Below are 18,127 nucleotides of genomic sequence, written 5' to 3'. Positions count from 1 at the left end.
AATAATTGTCTGAAGGCTTATATGCAAAAGCATAAGGCATAGAAAGTACTCTGTAAATTAAAAATGTTGAGCTATGGTTCATCCATTCACCACTATCATGTGATTTAAAAGATACCCTTTAAACAGCATTTGATTGTGCATTTATTTGTATTAATGGACGTCACCCAGGAAAACTTACTTCAAATGTATTCCTACAGTAGTTGGTGAGTTAGAAGGAGGAATTACCTTTTATACCTTCCAATATGAGACAAATTCCTTGTTTGATGTCTAGGAGTTTAAGCTTCAACATCTGTTGCCAGCAACCTGTCTAACCTAAATAATCCAAGCTTTTGGATTGCACCAAAATACTTTGAATAAAATTGTTTTAATAAATGAGTGCTTTTGGGAACTTCTGAAACTCCCTCAGTTATGAGGAACTGTCAGTGCCTGAACTGAAAAATATTGTTAGATTTAAATACAAATAAGAATCTTTATTTTTTACTTATTTCCAAGCAAATTTAATAAGTCAGTGACTGTGAAATAAATAATTAAGTCTCTTGAAGTAATTATGATAATTTTCCAGCAGTTGTGTCTTCCACACATGCAGAGCCAAGGCTAGGATAACAATACTGAGATTCTTTGAGTGGTGCATTTATTACAGAGGAATTCCTAAGGACTTCAAATCAGTGTTGGGTTTTTTCCCTAACTGAAATGCGCCATCTTCTTCACAGAAAAGAAGGAGAGCCATTGTGATGTTTTAAACTTCATGAACAGCTTTAGTATTGCTGTGCTTTTAGGAAAGGTCTGTCTTTCTCTTTGGATCTGGATGACTTTCTCATTGGTCTGTCGGAATGGGCCTGGTAGTGCCATACTTGCAGAACTGCATCCTCTGGAAATCTCTGGCTACAGGAGAGCATTGTTGCTAGCAGAACATGTCAGGATGCAGGGGCATCTCCTACAGGCTAGAGAGATTTGAAGAGAACAGAAGAGGCAATCCAAAGGTCATTTAAACACGTTTTTTTTTAATATGATGCAAAATAAAATAAAGAAGACATTGCGCTGCAGTGTTTATTTTCTCTTCTTGCAGTGTCACTGGATTAACAGAAAATCCACAAAGTAAACAATATTAGTGCTATTTGTAACTGCTGTCTACATTTTGGATAATGCTACTCTATGTGGGTCAAGAAACCAGTGCATGGAGATAAAACAAGAATATAAGAAAGAATCAATTTATTTTAAGCATGATTTGCTATCACCCTGCTGCTTTTCTGAAGACAGTAGTTATATTCACACGTGACATGATGAAGAAAATTTCAGCAAAATCCTTCATGAATTTTATGGTTGCAGTGGAGTTATGTCTGCCCTTTAATAGTATGTTGCAGATGTGATGTAAGATTTAATGGGACTCTTTTTTCTTATAATTGAAAAAGTGTAATTGCCTTTGGAAGCTGAGCTAGAAAACAGGAAATGCTGATCATGTGTGACATGATCTGGGATGGAATTGCTTGAGTTTTTATTTCTTTTGGCATTTATCTGAAATTTCCTTTTTAAGCATTAGAAAACATGGGGAAGAATAATCTCAATGCATCTTTATTATAACTGGTATTTCTGTGTAGGCTCAGCTTTGTTCGGAAAACTAGTTGTGACTGCTGGGTAATTGCAGGGTTGGGATTGCCCTGGGAAAGTCAGATGCAGTAAGTTACTGTGCATGAATTAAAAGCTGCCAGACTTTTTGGCTTTCTTTAAAGGGATGTTGTTGTTGATAGTGTTTTTTTTGTTTTTGACTAAACACAATCCATTTTGATAGATTCGTTTTCAAACTCATTTGTCTCTATTAAAAAGGGGCTATATCGAGATTTTGCAGGCCAATTTGGCCTGTTTAGAATAACATGACTGGTGTTTAAATGTAGTCTTCAGAAACGGCCTTTGTTAACAAAGTCTCTGTTCCTGTTCTCTTACTAAACAGTTTGAAAAGGGTAGAACTAGTTCACATCAAAGCTCTGGTTTGTCTAACAGCCTGCTACCATCAAATAAATTAAGCTTAACTAGGTCAGTGTATTGTGATCTAATCAAATTAATGTAATGATTGGCTTTAAAAAAAAATACTGTTATAATTTAAAAGATTGATATTTCCTGAACCTTGAACCTGAAAAAAATAAGCTCTTGTATGTTTGACTCAACCCATTTTTTCCTTTCTGTTTAAATACAGAAAACAGTACCTGTTCTTAAGGTGGGAGTAGAAGACCAAGAAACTGCTTCACCAGATTAGAGGAAAGACTCAAGAAAAGCAGAAATAAGGGGTTGGGTGGCCTTTTCCTATTCTCCCAGTTAACTTCAGGTTGGGAGATATCAGATCAATGAAAAAAGGGCTACTGTTCCAGTTGCATTTTATGTAGCATTTCATAGTAAACAAGCTTTGGATCTTGTGGCAAATGGCTTTAATGAAGCCTTTATAAAAGGATTAAAACACCTAGTGTTTTAAATTTTGAGATTTTCACTGGTTTTGTTGCTATACCAAGCAGACAAAGAGATTTATGAGAATCTGATCTATGTTCTATGATGCTATAGAACATTTTTACTGAATTAAAAATATTTTGGATTGGCTTGGTACAGAATAAATGGCAATTTATTCTTGCAGCTGAGCTGTGATCCTCACTTTCCCTGTTGTAGATAAGAAGATACAGGAAAAGCTGGAGAGGAGTGGGGGGTGGGAGAGAGAAGGAGCAGAAAAGGACAAGTAAAGGTTTTCATTTTGTGATTTTTATTTATTTTTGGTCCATATGCATTGGATCCAAGAGGCTGGGTAGCTACAGACAAGTTTTGAGTTGGCAGGTTCGCCTTGACAGCTGTTACCTTGGACTTTGGAATATTCTCCCTCATCAGTGGTACCATCTGGCTGCTCTGACATGATATTTCTACTTCATCAGTCTCTGGTAAGTTGGGTGGAACTGCAGGAGCTGTTTCATCCTGTGTTTCTAATGCTGTGTTGCTGTAGTAGTGTTAGCTGTAAGAAGTCAGAGATCAAAAGTTGAGGCCTGAGGGGAGAAGGTAACATCGGATTTGTCATGTCTTAGACTAGTGTGACTGCTGGTCCGCTGATTTGAAAAACAAGTCACTGTCAGTTTTAAAATGAATACAGCCTTTGGCTCAGGAAATTCCTAAAGCAGAGGTTGGTGGGTACTGGGATGGGTATATGGGTGGAAAGATCCCTCTCACTCTGTGTATTTACTACCCATTTTCACAAAGACTCTGGTGTGGGCTGGTCAGAAACATGTTATTTTGCTTGCACATCCACATTTGTTTAGACCTGGAATAGCTGTCCTTAAATGATGATTTGTTAATCCTGTTTATCGAAAGTAAACTGATGATCTGTGAGCCTGCTGCTAGAATTCCCGTGTCAACTCACATTCATAAAGCTAAGAATTAAAACTCCCTAACACAGGATAATTAAATCTTATGTGTTTCAAATGCATAGAAATCTTATAAATAGATAATGGTATTAAACAGGGTGGATATTAAATGATACATGGAATTGTAGCAATCACTGTGAATCTTAAACCTTATAATGTACACTGCTCATTTTTGTGTGTTTCTTTGCTCTCTCTGTACCATGTAAAATCTTTTAACTGGTGTAAATTCAGATAGCTGTGCTGATTGCAGCAGAGAGCATTGGGAACTGCAGCTCTATACATTCCAGAAACAAGCTATAATGGTTGCTAGCAAGGAGGCAATAATGATTAATAATGTGGATTTTGTGGTCAATAGGTGGAAATGATCTGCATTTGATTTTTTATGTGGGAAACAAATAAATTATTTTTGTCCTTTCACAGAAATGATTTACATGCCTGCTACATAAAGCAGGTCTTTAGATGAGAATATAGAGCTGTTGGTTAAAATTTTAGCAGTTATATTTATAAGCAAGTGAATAATACCTAGCACCAGTCTATATTTTTGCTGTTCTTTTTTGGTGTATTTAGTATAAAAAATGTGTTGTGGGAGTTTGTTTGTTCAGTTTTGTTTTAGTTATTTTTAATATTTGCTCTATTTTAATGCCACAGTATCTTTTTCTCATTATAAAGATGATCAATCAATAATTACAATGAAAGGTTCAGCATGCATCAGTTATTTTCCACTTTATCCTGATGATGAGGTCACTGTCAAATAGAAAATATTCTCAATAAATACAATATATGGGTGAAAATCAAATCTTACCAAATGAGTGTTAACTGATTTAGTCTGTAGAAAAGGTGGGACAGGGGATATGAGTGGCATGTCAGTCTCTTCCAAGAAACAAGTGGTAGGGGAAGAGGAAACAGCCTCATGTGAAGGAAGGGTTAGGTTGTATATTAAGAATGTTCTTTTTGTGGAAAGAATTGTGGAGCATTAGAACAGACTGCCTGGTGCTGGAGTCCCCACCCCAGGAGGTGTTTAGACTATGTGCAAATGTGGCACTTAGACCTGGCAGTGCTAGGTTTATGGTTGGACTTGATTTTCAGTGTCTTTTCCAGCCTAAATGTTTCTGTGACTATATGACCTTAATGAAAATAGATCCTTGATAAACTGTTTATAGGGTTTTATTGATGAATTTGCATGTTTGGTGGAGAAAGGTAATATTGCTATTAAACGAAGTTGTATCTTTTTGGTCGTGCAAATGAAGAAAAAGATATATCACAGCTAACTAAAAGCCTTGAAGAATTTTACAGTCATCACAGCATTCATTGAAAATGAGAATATTCCCTGTACATGCTTTTTTCATGTCTGACTCACAGGAGTAGATTCTTGACCTTGTGCCATGCAATACTTAAGTGAGAGTCTTTGTAGGCAGTGATGACTTCATTCATTTGCCCAAGCACTAACAAAAGATTAGCCTGAACTACAGCTGTTTGGTAAGACACTAGGATGAACATGAACTTTTTATTTCAATCCAGACAATATTTATTCCACTATATTATTATCCTGTGTATTGCATCTTCACTTGCCAAAACCACTGTATTATTCTTGGTGTAAGAGAAATTGTTTATCAGTGTAGAGTGACAAAATTCTGGGGATTTCTAAGAGTCAGGACTAAAGCCTTCGTTATTCTATTTCTGTGATGAAAGAGAGCTGAGCTATTTTCATTTATTTAAAAGTTGAAGAAAACAAAAGGAATTATTTAAACTAATCAGTGTATGGAAAACATTGTCTTCTGTTTGAAAAGCTAGTATGGCAGACAGTATTTTTCTCCCTCCATCCGACAGATTACCAGTAGTGTGTCTTACTAGAATTGTTTTCATTATGCTTGGATGATTTTTCATGTGACTTTGAGTTTGATAATGCTTTTGTTACTTTTCTCTATAAAAAAAACCATAGAGGTCAGAAGCTGTATGCTGCTCACTCTGAAACTGAAGTTTTAACTTAATATATTCTTCAGAAAGATTTGGGAATGTTGTGCTCTCTTGATAATTCTTTACCAAAATGTCACAGCAGAAGTAGCTGGGGCACACTCCTAAAATTGTTCTCTAGGATTAAAGATTTAGTTTAGGTACTGGTGAAAGGAGTGGCTACTGATGACAAGCAAAGGTGGGGTGTGTGTTTTCAACTTTCACTCCATCATGGCATGTATTCCTGGAGGAAGAGTAGGAGGTGGTGGTCTCATACAGTGGGGAATTGGAAACAAATATTTCTGTGGGGTTTGTAGTCATAGAAATATTATGCATGGTCTTATCTAGACATTGGTTTTGCATTGATGAAACATTTTAATAATAAGATTTTTCCCCCATGCACAATTTCATTGTATCCCTTCAGATAAGACTAGTTTGTTACTGACTTATATGACTAGAGAAGAATGTTATCTCTACAATGTTTTATTTGGAATTAAGTCAAATGTTCTCTTCCAGTAAGTGAAAACAGCTAAAATGCTTCAAAATCTTAAAGTAACTTATTCTCCAGTTATTGTGGTAGCAAGTCTTGGGTTTGTGCAAATATAAGCCTTTTGTATTAGGAAGTCACCAAATGGATTGATAAATGGATATTCAATAATTATACAAAAACTTATTTAAAACTTGCAAATCTTGGCCTCATAGAAAGAAGTAAATATGCAGAATTTCTCAGTAGACTCAAGACTGACAGAGGGAGATACAGCAAGTTCAAAAAATACAGTATCCTCATTTTTTTGTGGCTTACTGACAAAATTAATGCTGAGGTCATATTTGGAGCTAAGTAATTTTTGATATTCTTCCTGATAATGAAATTGTCCAAGAAAAGTCTTTGTGTTATCATAAATCTGTATTTTTGCAGTCATTTTATGCAGGTGATTTTAAAAAGTAGATTTTTGACCTGATAGAATGGAAATGTTTCTTAGAAATGAGAAGGAAACTTCAATGAGGAATATATGAGATTGTTCTCTTTAAAATCTAACAGGCAAAAATTGTGGACACCTTTTGAAAAATAATCTTCATCTTCATGTCACATCCCAAGGAAAATCTTGACCTGCTCACCCAATGATGCTTAAATAGATTTCATAATTAAGTCCTGCAGCCAGTATTCTCCATGTGAGCAGAAAAACTGCAAGCTTGGTCTGTTGAAGTTGGCAGGCTTTGCCTTCTGCTGAGGAGTGAGCCCTGGAATCAAGGATTTTTCATAGAAAACACCTGATAATTTATGCTTTCTCTTCAGAGATTATTAGAATGTTAGCTGGATGTTTGCTGGTAAACAAATGGTACTCTGTGTAGAACTTTAAACAGTAACTGCCATCTGAAAAACAATATATAGCTAGAGGCCAATCTACAGGCAAGCTGTGTTATTTTCTCAGCATTTAGCAAAGTTAAACAAGCAGCTGTTTTCTGCACTGCCTTCAGCTTTTAGCTGGCCTTGTGTGGTCTGGCTGGATTGTGTTACAGTAATCTGGTCCTGATGTGACAGCCTTTGGTAAACATAGCAATGAGCATAACTGGAAGTGTCTTTTCTTACATATTTCTTTATAGAAAGAGACAAAAAAGTAGTGCTTACTTATGACTCTCCATTTGAATAGGAGTTTCTCAAGAATTAATGAGACCCTGAGGTGTCATCATGTATGAAAAGAAATGCAGTTTATTTCTTCCCCAGAACAGTTGTGCACACTTCCATTGCTTCATTGAAACTTGGGCTTTTCCTGGCGATTTCTCTTTAAAATTTACTTCTGAGTTTTTGTAAAAGACCAACCATGTATTTACTCCAAGAAGGGGAAAAGTTTCCTTCTGTCCTGTTAAAAATCCATTTCACCAGCTCAGTAACAGGGCCAATATTCTCTGCGTTGATTTCACCTGGCCACTGCTCCTACTAGGTTTGCCTTCATAGAAGCCATGGCTCTGTGTCTTGATTGCTGTGCCTCAGAGCAAGGCTCCATGCTCTTATTACTCTAGTTTTGTTAGTACTGGCAAGCCAAAGTACTGAAGTAATCCCCTACTGTTCTGATTGATTTGCACAATTTTCTGGTGTTAGCTCGGTTTTGCCTCAGCAGCCGTAGCCATCTGCATCTGGTCCAGCTCCTGGCTGCATTCAGGCAGGGGTCAGCAGCTCCAGTGCAAGATGGATGGCTGATTCATGGGCTTCAAGACTGAGGAAATGATTGCAACCTTCAGTTCTTCCACAAGTCAGTCTGATAGAACAAAGGATTATATGATGTCAGTGTAATTAAACTGTGCCTGACCAAAATTCCTTTCAAATGTACCAGTTATGTCTTTTTATTGGACTGAAGAGTGGCCAAAAAGTCTTTGCACTGTCCTCATGGGGATAAGGGCTGCAATTTTCTGTAACTATATTGTGGGAATTTCCAAGAGCAATTACGTTGACCCTCTGCTGGAAACTGTTTATATAGCAACACTTTTTTCTTTTATGGTTTCCATTATTTAATGTTTATTTTAAGGTGTAGGTGTGCTGTATGGATGGAATCAATTCAGCTTCTTCTGAATCAGTGATTGCAAATGCTCCCATATTGGTATTCTTCCTTAAGATTGTCAGATCTCCGTAAGACATGACTGGTTTGGTTTGTATTATGAGTGTAAATGTATGTATTATGAATGTAAAATGTATGTTTTGTAAATTTTTTGTGACATATTATGGAATTTTTACTTTCCCCCCCTTTAGCTAGAGAAGGCAACCTCTCCCTGCCTCAGATTTTTTGGTGAAAGAGTGCTCTAATAAATTATGTTTTAGGAGATAGGATGTGAAGAATTTTGAATTCTTGAAACGTGGTCAGAAATCACAAAAAAAAAAGAGCTGGAGGACAAAAATGCTTAATATGCCAATTTATACTGCAACCAGTTGCTGTGAGATTTAGCCAAGTATTTCAAGTTTTGAATTATGATGAAGTTCTATGGGGTTATGACATGCTTACTAATGATTTTTTATGCACTGCTTGATTATAGAGATGAAACTTGATGCTGAAAATGGGAAATACTGAGCTAGCCTTACTACTGTGAGATACCATTCCTTTAGACCAAGGTGGAGTAGAGTGCTGGCTGGAATTCATTGTAGACCCAGACATTTTATGGAAGACATTTTATGGAAGAGCAATTCCAGCTATTTCCTATTTTTTGACTACTAGTTTCAACTGCTAAGTGAGGAACTAACAGTTTGCTATTTGTAGTCACTTAAAATGAACTTGTGAACTTCCTTAATGAAACATGAAGCTATTTCATAAAAAAATTGAATCAAATTATAATATTGTAGCTGATGGAAGTATAATCCTTACAGTTAGGGATTTACAACTTGTCTAAACCATAACATTTGGCTTAGTGGATCTTGTCACATAGGAATGCTGCTTGGTTTTTTCTGTTATTTTTGAGGCAAGTCCTATACAACAGCTTTATATAAAACATATGATGTAGTGACTCCATAACCTTATCCTAACCCCTGTACATGTGCAAAGATACTGCCTGTAAAGGAGGCAGTTTGTGTCTAAATACTCTGGGAATACTTAGTATATCTACCTCCCTCCTTAAATACTTCCAAATGGGAAGCAATAGACAAAAGGAAATAGTTAGTGTGAACACAGTGATAAAATGACATTTCTTAACTTTCTTAACTTTTCTAGAAGAGAGTATTTTACTTTTCTAGAAGAGAGTATTGGGAACTTTTGCTGTAGTATAAACAACTTCCACCTCCACTAAGAAATCAGAACATGGTTCAAATGTAACCACAAAAAAAAAGCATACCCAAAGATAGATAAGAAACCACCAAAATACCTTTCTCCCAGAAATGTTTGTAATGCTCATGAGACATTTCCTGATTAAATACTTTCCATTTTATTAATTTATTCCTCTGTGTATATTTCTTTATGAAGAAAGGCAATATGTATTTAACCACAGGTCACTTATTTTATCAAATATCTGATGTTTATAGTGATAAATAAAAATACAGGACTGTCTTTTAGTACTTGTGTGTACGATCAGTCAACATCACGTAGTAAATTGAAATGATTATTTTTTTAGCATATGAGTCAATGTAAATGCGTTTGAGAAGGCATATAAAAATATGGTATAATTGAGAAGCAGTATATGATGGATGTCAAGAAAAGAGTTAAAATTATAATAGCTTGAGTTTTTGTTACCTCCATGAAATAAGTTGGTTCTGTAACTTTCTGCATTCCTTGGGGGGTGTATTTGAACAGCTGAAGAAAGAAAAGGAAATTTTGAAGTAGATGCCACACTGGTGCTGTATTTGAATACTTTACAGGTTTCTTAAAGGAAATTATATTTGTGATCAGGATGAGTGAGCTTTTATGGTTAAAAAAGGAGAAACTGAATGCTCTATACATTTTCCAAACTATTCAAAACTCACTTAAACTGCTGGAATAACTCCCTTGTCTTTACTACCTCCTCCTTTTGGACAGAGACCATATCTGCATTTGATTCCTTAAAGAGAATAACAGGTCAACACCCTTTCCCCCAGGCTGTTGCTTCAGTCTTCCTTACTTTTTAGCATTTTTATTCCTTTCTCCATAAGAAGCTCCAGACCCATGCCAGCTTCTTTACAGATTTTATTTTATTTCTAATTATTTATTTTCCCATATTCTCATTCCTTTTCTTGTTGGTGCTTCAGAAAAATGTGTTGTTGCTGAAGTATGGTATTCTGAAGCATGAATATACAGCCTGTTGTGTAAAAACAACAGAAAAGTGACATTTCTATAGGAAAAATAGTCTGTTGAAGTCAGTCCTTGGTAAACAATTGAAACAATGTGTTCTCCCTACCATTAAAATTATTTCTATCATCAAAAAAGTAATCCTTGAGCTATCTGAATTTGCTTATTTCCTCTCATGAATCAAATGTATACTTCTATATTTCTAGTCTATTACAATCTATACTTGCTGTATTGATTTGTGTGTTTCTAGCAAACAAGATCAATGCTTTTGATATAGCAGAGACAGCATATTATAGTCCACACAATCTTATTTTTAAATCTCAAACAATGAAGTGAAATTCAGTTTAAAAGCAAATTTTCCAATTAGATTTCTAATGCTTTCACATAAGAAAAGAATGTCAAGAGGTTTCAGGTGAAGGCAGATATTATGAAAATGCCAGTCAGCTACCAAATGATTATAATTAAACATTAGATCACTATCAAAAAATAATATCAGAGCAGAATTGATAGTTTTCAATTATCTTGTTATAGGACTAAGCCAGCTTTTGCTCACAAGGGATTAATTATCACTGTACATTTCCATATGAGCCTGTACTCAAACCACCATTGTAGCTGTCACTTCGACTTTGGTTTTAAGTCTTTTTTTAATAGGTGACTGTATAGCCATGAAGTGCTGAAAGTTTGTTAAACATATTGGACTGTTGCCCTGTACTGTGTTTGAGCTGTGTAAACAAACATCTGGCCTGGCTGCTGGCCTGGCTGTTGAGGTTGTGTACCTGACCATAAATTAGCAGAACAGTATATTTGTGTCCGAATTCTTATTACACTGTGAATTTTTGAATCGTAGATTTAGTAAGGCCAGGCTGATTAGAGGGAAGGTGTTAACTGGTGAATTTTATGTGCCTGGACCCCAGGTACCAATGCCAGAAATGGAAATGAGTAGAAGAGTGTTGGTGCTACACCAAACTGAGCTCGCTGTGAAACATTGCTGGTAGAGAAACCTAATTCTCCAAATGGTAGTGTGTGCGTGTGTGTGTGTGTGTGTTTTGCTAGTGTCAGCCAGTGGAAATGTCTCATCCTCCACTTGCAGGGCTGCAAGAGCCTAAAGAGAGTAAAGGGGGGAGATGGGACACAGCCAGGACTGGGCTAGAGGGCTGAGCTTGGAGGCATTCACCTCTTCTGATCGTAAAGCTGTAGGGGCAAACTGTATCTGAATGCACAAGTCCATGACTGTGTAAGTCAACTGTTGATTTCCCTTTCTTGCCTTCATTAATCACATTGTTGCTTCTTCTTTGCCAGCATTAGCACTCAACTGACCAGAATGAGAAGGGATGAGTCAGGATCTGAACCAGGTAAAGCCAATCCCAGAGAAAGTGAGTTTCATCTGTGTGAGATGGAAAAGCAGGTTATAGAATTTAGAAGTCTTCAGGTCTGTGAAAGTAATAAATAAAATAGTAGGCTTGAAGGTGGCATCATAAGTCCAGGCATAGCTGGAATTGGTGGTTCAGAAATCCTGTTGTGTTTGCTTTTAGCATCTTTGTTTTTCAGTGCTTTCTGCTAAAAGTAATTTCTGAGTAAATTAACTGATCTCTCACATTTGCCTTTGACATAATAAAGCATTCCTTTTGATTTTCAAATAAATTTCTCAGGAATCCTGTATTACAAAAAGCAAAGTATTTCAAGATCTGATTCTAAATGTCTCTTGGTAAAAGTCTTATTGACCATAATGATATTTCTGAATGAAGTATAGTGGCCCAGTTGTTGAGAATTCATTCTTACAACCTCAGATTCCTTTAAATGAAGCATACTTATCAGCAATCCTGAAGTGGTATGAAAAAACTGATACTTGCTGTAGAGTAACTAGTGTTTGAGTTGCTTTTTTGCTGGAGAAAGCCAAGGGAATTATTTGAAAATGAGGGAAAAATGTTAAGCTTTCTTGTGCTTTATTGCATGGAATATATATATGGAGAAATTTAAGGAAAGACAGAAGGTTGAAGGTTGTAGAAGGTAGAAGAGTGTAGAATGAAGTAGAAGGTTGTTTAAGCAAGACTTTTCAGTCCTATCCAAAATGTGCTTTAGGGAGGACTTGAACTGGAGATACTTCCACTTATAACAAGAAATTAAATTTAGATTTAGACAGACTAAAATTAATAGTAAATATTATTTAGGCTAGTTTTTCTCATCTGGTGCCAAGAATTATTGGTGAGTTTCTTTTTCTCTTCCCCATCCTCCTTTTAGTCAGTAACCAAAAATTGTAAGGAAAAAAAGTTTTTCCTTTTTAAGCTAAGTGATGTGTGGTAATGATTATAAGCAATACATGTGGAGATCCTGTGGTTTGTGTGTTTGCCTAGGGCCTTTGTTGTTAGAGCACCATCATATGCCAGCTTTAGTAATGAGTGCTAGCCAACATCTATGTTGATAGTTGTTCTGATTTTTTTTTTTTCTTCAGATTTTATTTCAATATGATGTAGGTAAAAGAAAATGAAAATGCTGGCTACCTTCCTGCTTGAGTAGAGCAGTTTGTCAGCTGAACACATCTGGCCTTTGACAGGCATGCTTGTATTTGATTACCTACTGAAGATGTAGTGCAGGCACACACAAGTTGGGTAAACATGCTGAGGGGGCAGTTTCCTTACCTCCCATGAAGAATATTCATCTTAACTTGTTTTGTGTAGAATTAAACTCATGCAGTTTCTGTTAGAAGGAACTTAGTTACTAAGTCATTAATTATTTATGTGAATTTCCATGCTATACTTTTGTAAAAAAATTATTTTATGATTTAATATGTTGTCTTAATGAATATACACAGCAAAGCAGTTTTTTAAAAGATGCTGGATCTTAAATAAGAGGCTTATTTTTTGTGTGTGTTTTACCTGCAGATGATGCAATTACTCTGTGTAAGCCTACTCAGAGAGGAGAGCTGGAGAGCATGGAGTGTTTAGGGAAAGATTCATTGACCTTCACCCCCAGACTGCTTACGTGAGCAGTGCCTACAATGGGTCTCAAGAAAGTCTTTGCTTAACCAATACACTTCAGCAAAATATGTCTGCAATATTTTTCTTTAACATTTGCCATTATGGCAGTCATGAGAAGCTCATATTGCTGCATCAGCTGTTTCTCTGGTCTTCCTTTAGTTGCCTTGATTTGGGTTGTTTTTTTCTTTTTAAAGGCAAGAAGATGCATAACTAAAACATAATGATTTATCTGCTGAATATTTTTAATGTAGCACAGAAATTGATATAAGATTTGACAATTTGACTTATGATGTATGGTAGAGAGAGGGGAAAAAATGTTTTAAGGCAACTGAACTGCTCAGAGACATTCAGAGAGCTCTGCAAATCAATGCTGAGAGTGACGGACTCATATATCAACGATGACTCTGCACCAGCCAGAAAGTAATGAGAACTTCAGTAATTTGGCTCTGCTATGGTTGAATGCTGCTTCTGGGTGAAATTTCATGAGCATATTAGAAGTGAGACCAGGTCATTTCTGTCTTAGCAGACAGAGGTAATTTTAAAAATAGTAATACTTGCCCTGGAAATAAAACTTGGGTGAGCAGCAAACTATAGCTGCAGAAGTATATGGGAGTAAGTGCATGCATTACACTTCAGCCATTGATTTCCCCCCTTTCTGTAGTGTTTTTGAGTTGTTGTTTCCTTATCAGGTAGATTTGAGGGAAGATCTGTAAATAAAGAGGTTAAGAAGTGTATTCACAGGTAAGTGATGAGAAACTGCTGCAGTTTATGAAAAAGGATATTGGGATAACTTGCTCTGTGGGAGATGCTAGAAAAGAAGAAACAAAATAAAAAATAAAACCATCCCCTTAGTATGTTTACTTTTTCTGGTACTACTCTTTTTGTACCTCCCTTACATTAAAAAAATGCTGTGTTTACTTGCTGTTCTTTCAGCTGGAATGGGAAACTTTGCTGTAGCCTGAAATATTTTAAAGTAAATAAGGGCTGTTCTTTTGATACCAAAAGAAAAAATGCTTCAGATTTGACTGGGAAGCATTGTTTTGAAAATAGTTTTAGATTTCCTTCACTTTAAGAAATCTTCTAGTGTAGTATACATTACCCCTGTATTCTGATAAGGTTAGAATGACTTTCAAGAAAGTATTTTAATTGTTTACCAAATTAGATCAGAATAAAATTAAATTTGTATGGTGATGACAGTTAATCAGGGAGCCTCTGGAAGCCTTATGGAGAAGGAGGATTAACTACTGTTAATACACAAGCAGTGTTTAACTCATAATTTCCTAGGTTTTAGTTGCTTTCCAAATCACACTATTGTGTACAGAAGAGATTTTTTCCAAAGACAAGCTTTATTTTTGAAAACTGGCAGAATTTTCCACTGTGATTGAAAATCACTTGGGTGAACAATAAGAGGTATGTTGTTCTTCCCCTCTGCCCCATGTTTAAAGCATCTTTCTCTGGTTGCCAAACTATCTTGTTCTTTTGGGTTGCAGTTACTGCTATCAGATATCCAGGTGGCTGTAAGAAGTTGTAGAGTGGGTTCTTCCCACTTTTTCCTGGACTAAAAAAGTATTATGGCTTCTTTCCTTACTTCTGTATTTGTATTTATTTGAAGTTCTGCTAGAGTAATGATTGTCTGTCCTTTCCATGGCTTGCAACTGCAGTCTGGGATCATCTCAAGCACAGTGGGAATCTGAATTTTGTCCCTTAAGTTTAGAAACAGTCACATATCTGAATTTTAAAAATCCTGAACCAACAACATTATTTCAATCAAATTTTTCAATCAAATTTAAAAGCAGTTTACATTTTTCTATACAATTATTTTTGAAAAATTATCTCAGCATTTTAAATTTGTATTTTCAACTGTTATTCATGTATTTGTTGTTTTTCCCATGATAATATTAATTTTAAAATATGCAATGATTAAAAAAAAAGTTTGATACAGCAGGAACAGATGGCACTTCAGTATTGAAATGGCCTTTGGACTGAAAAATAAATTTTTATTCAAGAACTTTCTGACTTTCTCTTAGCTTTGAAAATAGTTCATGTAAGAGAGTCTGTTACAGCAGTTTGCACTGGTCCATGAAAAGATCTGATTTATGGCAGTATTCCTCAACTAAAAATGTGTAGCAGGGTGAAATCACATTTCTTGATGTGAATCACAGTTCTTATCTTCCTTGCTGCCTCTCTGTGTGATACACATGGTAAATATGGGCAGGATCTAGCCTGCACACCTCCAGTACCAGGAGGGTAAGTAGGGGAATCCTTGAGCATTGAGCTCAAGAGTGACTGTAGTTCCATTGTTTCCAGGAACATCACAGCCTCTTGTCTGACTGATGAGCCCTTCCAGTTAAAGAATTGCAGAATAGTGATTGTCATTCCTGGGAAATGCCTGATTAGATGCTCTCTCCCATAGAGTAGAACAAATCAATGATGGGGAGGGAGGAGATGTTCTGCCTTTGTTGTTCAGTCATGTTGATTTCCAGTATGCAGGTGGAATCTTCACGCTAGAGTGATAGACACATTAGAAAAATACACCAGTGGGACTTTGCCCCATTTTAGTCAAAATGTAGAGGTAATTAATGGTGTAAGGAGAAAATGCCACTCTGTTAGGCAACTGTTCAGCCCATTAGATTAAAACATGCATCACTTCTTTGGACAGGAATAGCCATTGCAGAGGAAGCTGTTGGGCTTTGACAGCTTGGATGAAGAGGGTTGTTGAAATTCCTGAACAAGAATTTGAAATGAGGAATACTGAATATATTACCAAGATTTTTCTTTCCAGGAAGTGATACTTTACATTCCATCTTAAAATTAATTTTGAAGTTAAGAAATCTTATGTACAAGAAATGTATTTTATCTTTTGCTTTTCAGAATCAGTCTCTTAAACTCATTACTTTTCCATATGTTGTCTCTAGGGCATCATTTTGTGATAACTGTATGTTCTATTTGTATTATTTGTTAGTTGTTCTTGAGGAGCACATGGGCTTATTAGTGCCCAAAACTGTAAATGCAGTTACCTCAATGGTGGGGCTTGTCTGGAGAGGGTTGGGCTTCTTTTATCAGGGTTTTCTGCTTTGTGGGTTTTTTTTCTTTCCAATTAGACATGACTGTACAGATTTTTTTTCTGCTAAGGAGTATATTTAAAGATATTTGGACCAGGCCTTCTACAATAATCAGAAATCATCAAGGTTGGAAGAGACTTTTAAACACTAAGTCAGATTTTTTTACAGAAGGAGATCATGTTGGCCAAAAAGGACCTTCCATTTATAAATCCACATTGGCTGGGCTTGATTGCCTGGTTGTCCTGCTTGTGTAATGACAGTCAGGATGATCTCTTCCATAACCTTCCCTGAGGTTAGGCTGATGGGCCTGTAGTGCTCTGGATCATCCTTCTGACCCTAACAAAACTTCATTAATAATTTGCTTGACCTTAGTATTACTCTGATACTCCTATTACCAACAGAAATTGCGTAGATAAGTTAAAAACTGGTGAGGGCTTTCATCCATCCTGGTATCAAGCTTATTTTTTAACAGTAAGTTCCCAATCTTGAAAATTAATTTAAAGGGTCATATTGCATGCCTCTTCACTGCTGTCTGTGGAAGAAGCTGTATCAAGAGCTGTACCAACTATTGTTCATTGCACATGGAAGCCTGTGCTGGACTGCAGATTTTCTATGAGTTTGGGTACCCTCCAGAAAGTGAGGTGATGGCCAGCCCAGAGGAGCTGTTAGTACACTCCCCAGTGTTTAATTTATCATGAGCCAGTGCCTTGCTGACCTCTGCAGAGTGCTGATATAATGTGCTTTTTAGGTTTCCATGAGAGATGAATGCCACTTCCCCCAGTCCAGTCACCTGTGATAAAATTTAAGTGTGTCAAGCCAAAACTAAATGTGAATGAGGCTGTGCTAAGGTGCATGGGGGAAAGAGTCGACCTATTCCCATTTGTTTTCTTCTAACAAACTCTGGTAAGGTCTGAAGGATTGCTACTTGTCAGGAATCTATCTTCTGTTTCATCATTGTGCAGTGGCTTGATTTCCAGTCCCTCATGTTTTGTGACAGCCTTGTAAGAAACTAATGCTGCTGCTGTGACTGTTCAGAAAGGAAAAGGGAAAGGGATTTTATCTAGAATTGTATTACAAACCTGCTTTCATGTAAGGACCCCATTACATTGTTTACAGCTTTTTTATTCCACCATGTGCTTTGCGTTTTTTAATCAGACTGTACCTAATTCAGTTTTGAGGGTTTGTTTATTTTATTCAGCCTCTACTGCAGAAGACGACTAATGAACAATACTTTTTTCTTTTAACCTGCTGTGTATGCAGTGCTGCATGCCACTGCAGTTTGCCTGTTCTTTTGTATCCACTGGATGCCTGCTTTTTTATTTTTGTTTTATTTTCGGTTTTATTTTCCTCCCAATATAAACCTGTTTGGCTTGCTGGTACCTCCCAGGAATATTTAGCCTCTCAAAAAGTTTATGCGTAAAATACCTATGCAGATGTTTGTGTATGTTTTAAATTAGATATCTAGAGTATTTAGTATTCAGATACAGTGGTTTGGTTTGGGTACATGAAATTTAATTATAAGGCAGATTGTACTTGTCTTCAAAAATAGGGTACAAGACAAAAAATCGAATCCATTTCTTCTTCAATAACTGTTGCAGTAAAAATTCAAATTCATAGAACATTTGTCATACAAACAAATGTTCTGAAGTTATGTTTCATAAATAAGGACAAGAATTAATATCCAAACAGCCTCCTGGCAAATGCAACAAAAGGCAAAATGATCTAGCTCTGTAATGGGGAGTCTGTTGCCTTCCGAGACAAGCCTGAGAAGAGATAATGTGCATATGGGACAGATATGGAGGTCATGTAAGGAGGAATCTTTTAATTTAATTAAAAGCATAATTAATCCTAGAGAGATTGTGTTACCCTCTATGGTTGGATTTTATGTGTCTGCAGTGTTTGCAAGCCAAAAAGTAAATGTATTTTTGACATTTAAAGATGAGAAAGTATCACTTTTTTTCTGCCAAGAAACTTATCTGATGGAGGAAGAATTAGTGAAATATTAAATGTCA

General features: G+C 36.2%; 1 protein-coding gene across 4 annotated transcripts in view; it reads left to right on the top strand.

Annotated features, from left to right (window-relative positions):
- Window positions 1-18,127, top strand: part of SMYD3 (SET and MYND domain containing 3) — a 379,837-nt gene that overhangs the window by 69,957 nt on the left and 291,753 nt on the right. The window contains exon 1 of one of the 4 annotated variants that reach the window (XM_058800812.1): window positions 2,707-2,912. The exons of the other annotated variants lie outside the window; for them this stretch is intronic. Within the exon in view, the coding sequence (XP_058656795.1) occupies window positions 2,886-2,912 (27 nt within the window). The 5' untranslated portion in view covers window positions 2,707-2,885. Of the gene's footprint in view, window positions 1-2,706; window positions 2,913-18,127 lie in introns of those variants that run through there. 4 annotated transcript variants of the gene reach the window in all.

The sequence above is a fragment of the Ammospiza caudacuta genome, chromosome 3, assembly GCF_027887145.1.
Source record: "Ammospiza caudacuta isolate bAmmCau1 chromosome 3, bAmmCau1.pri, whole genome shotgun sequence".
Lineage (NCBI taxonomy): Eukaryota > Metazoa > Chordata > Aves > Passeriformes > Passerellidae > Ammospiza > Ammospiza caudacuta.
The sequence above is the reverse complement of the archived record's forward strand: the minus strand, read 5'-3'. Positions and strand labels throughout refer to the sequence as shown.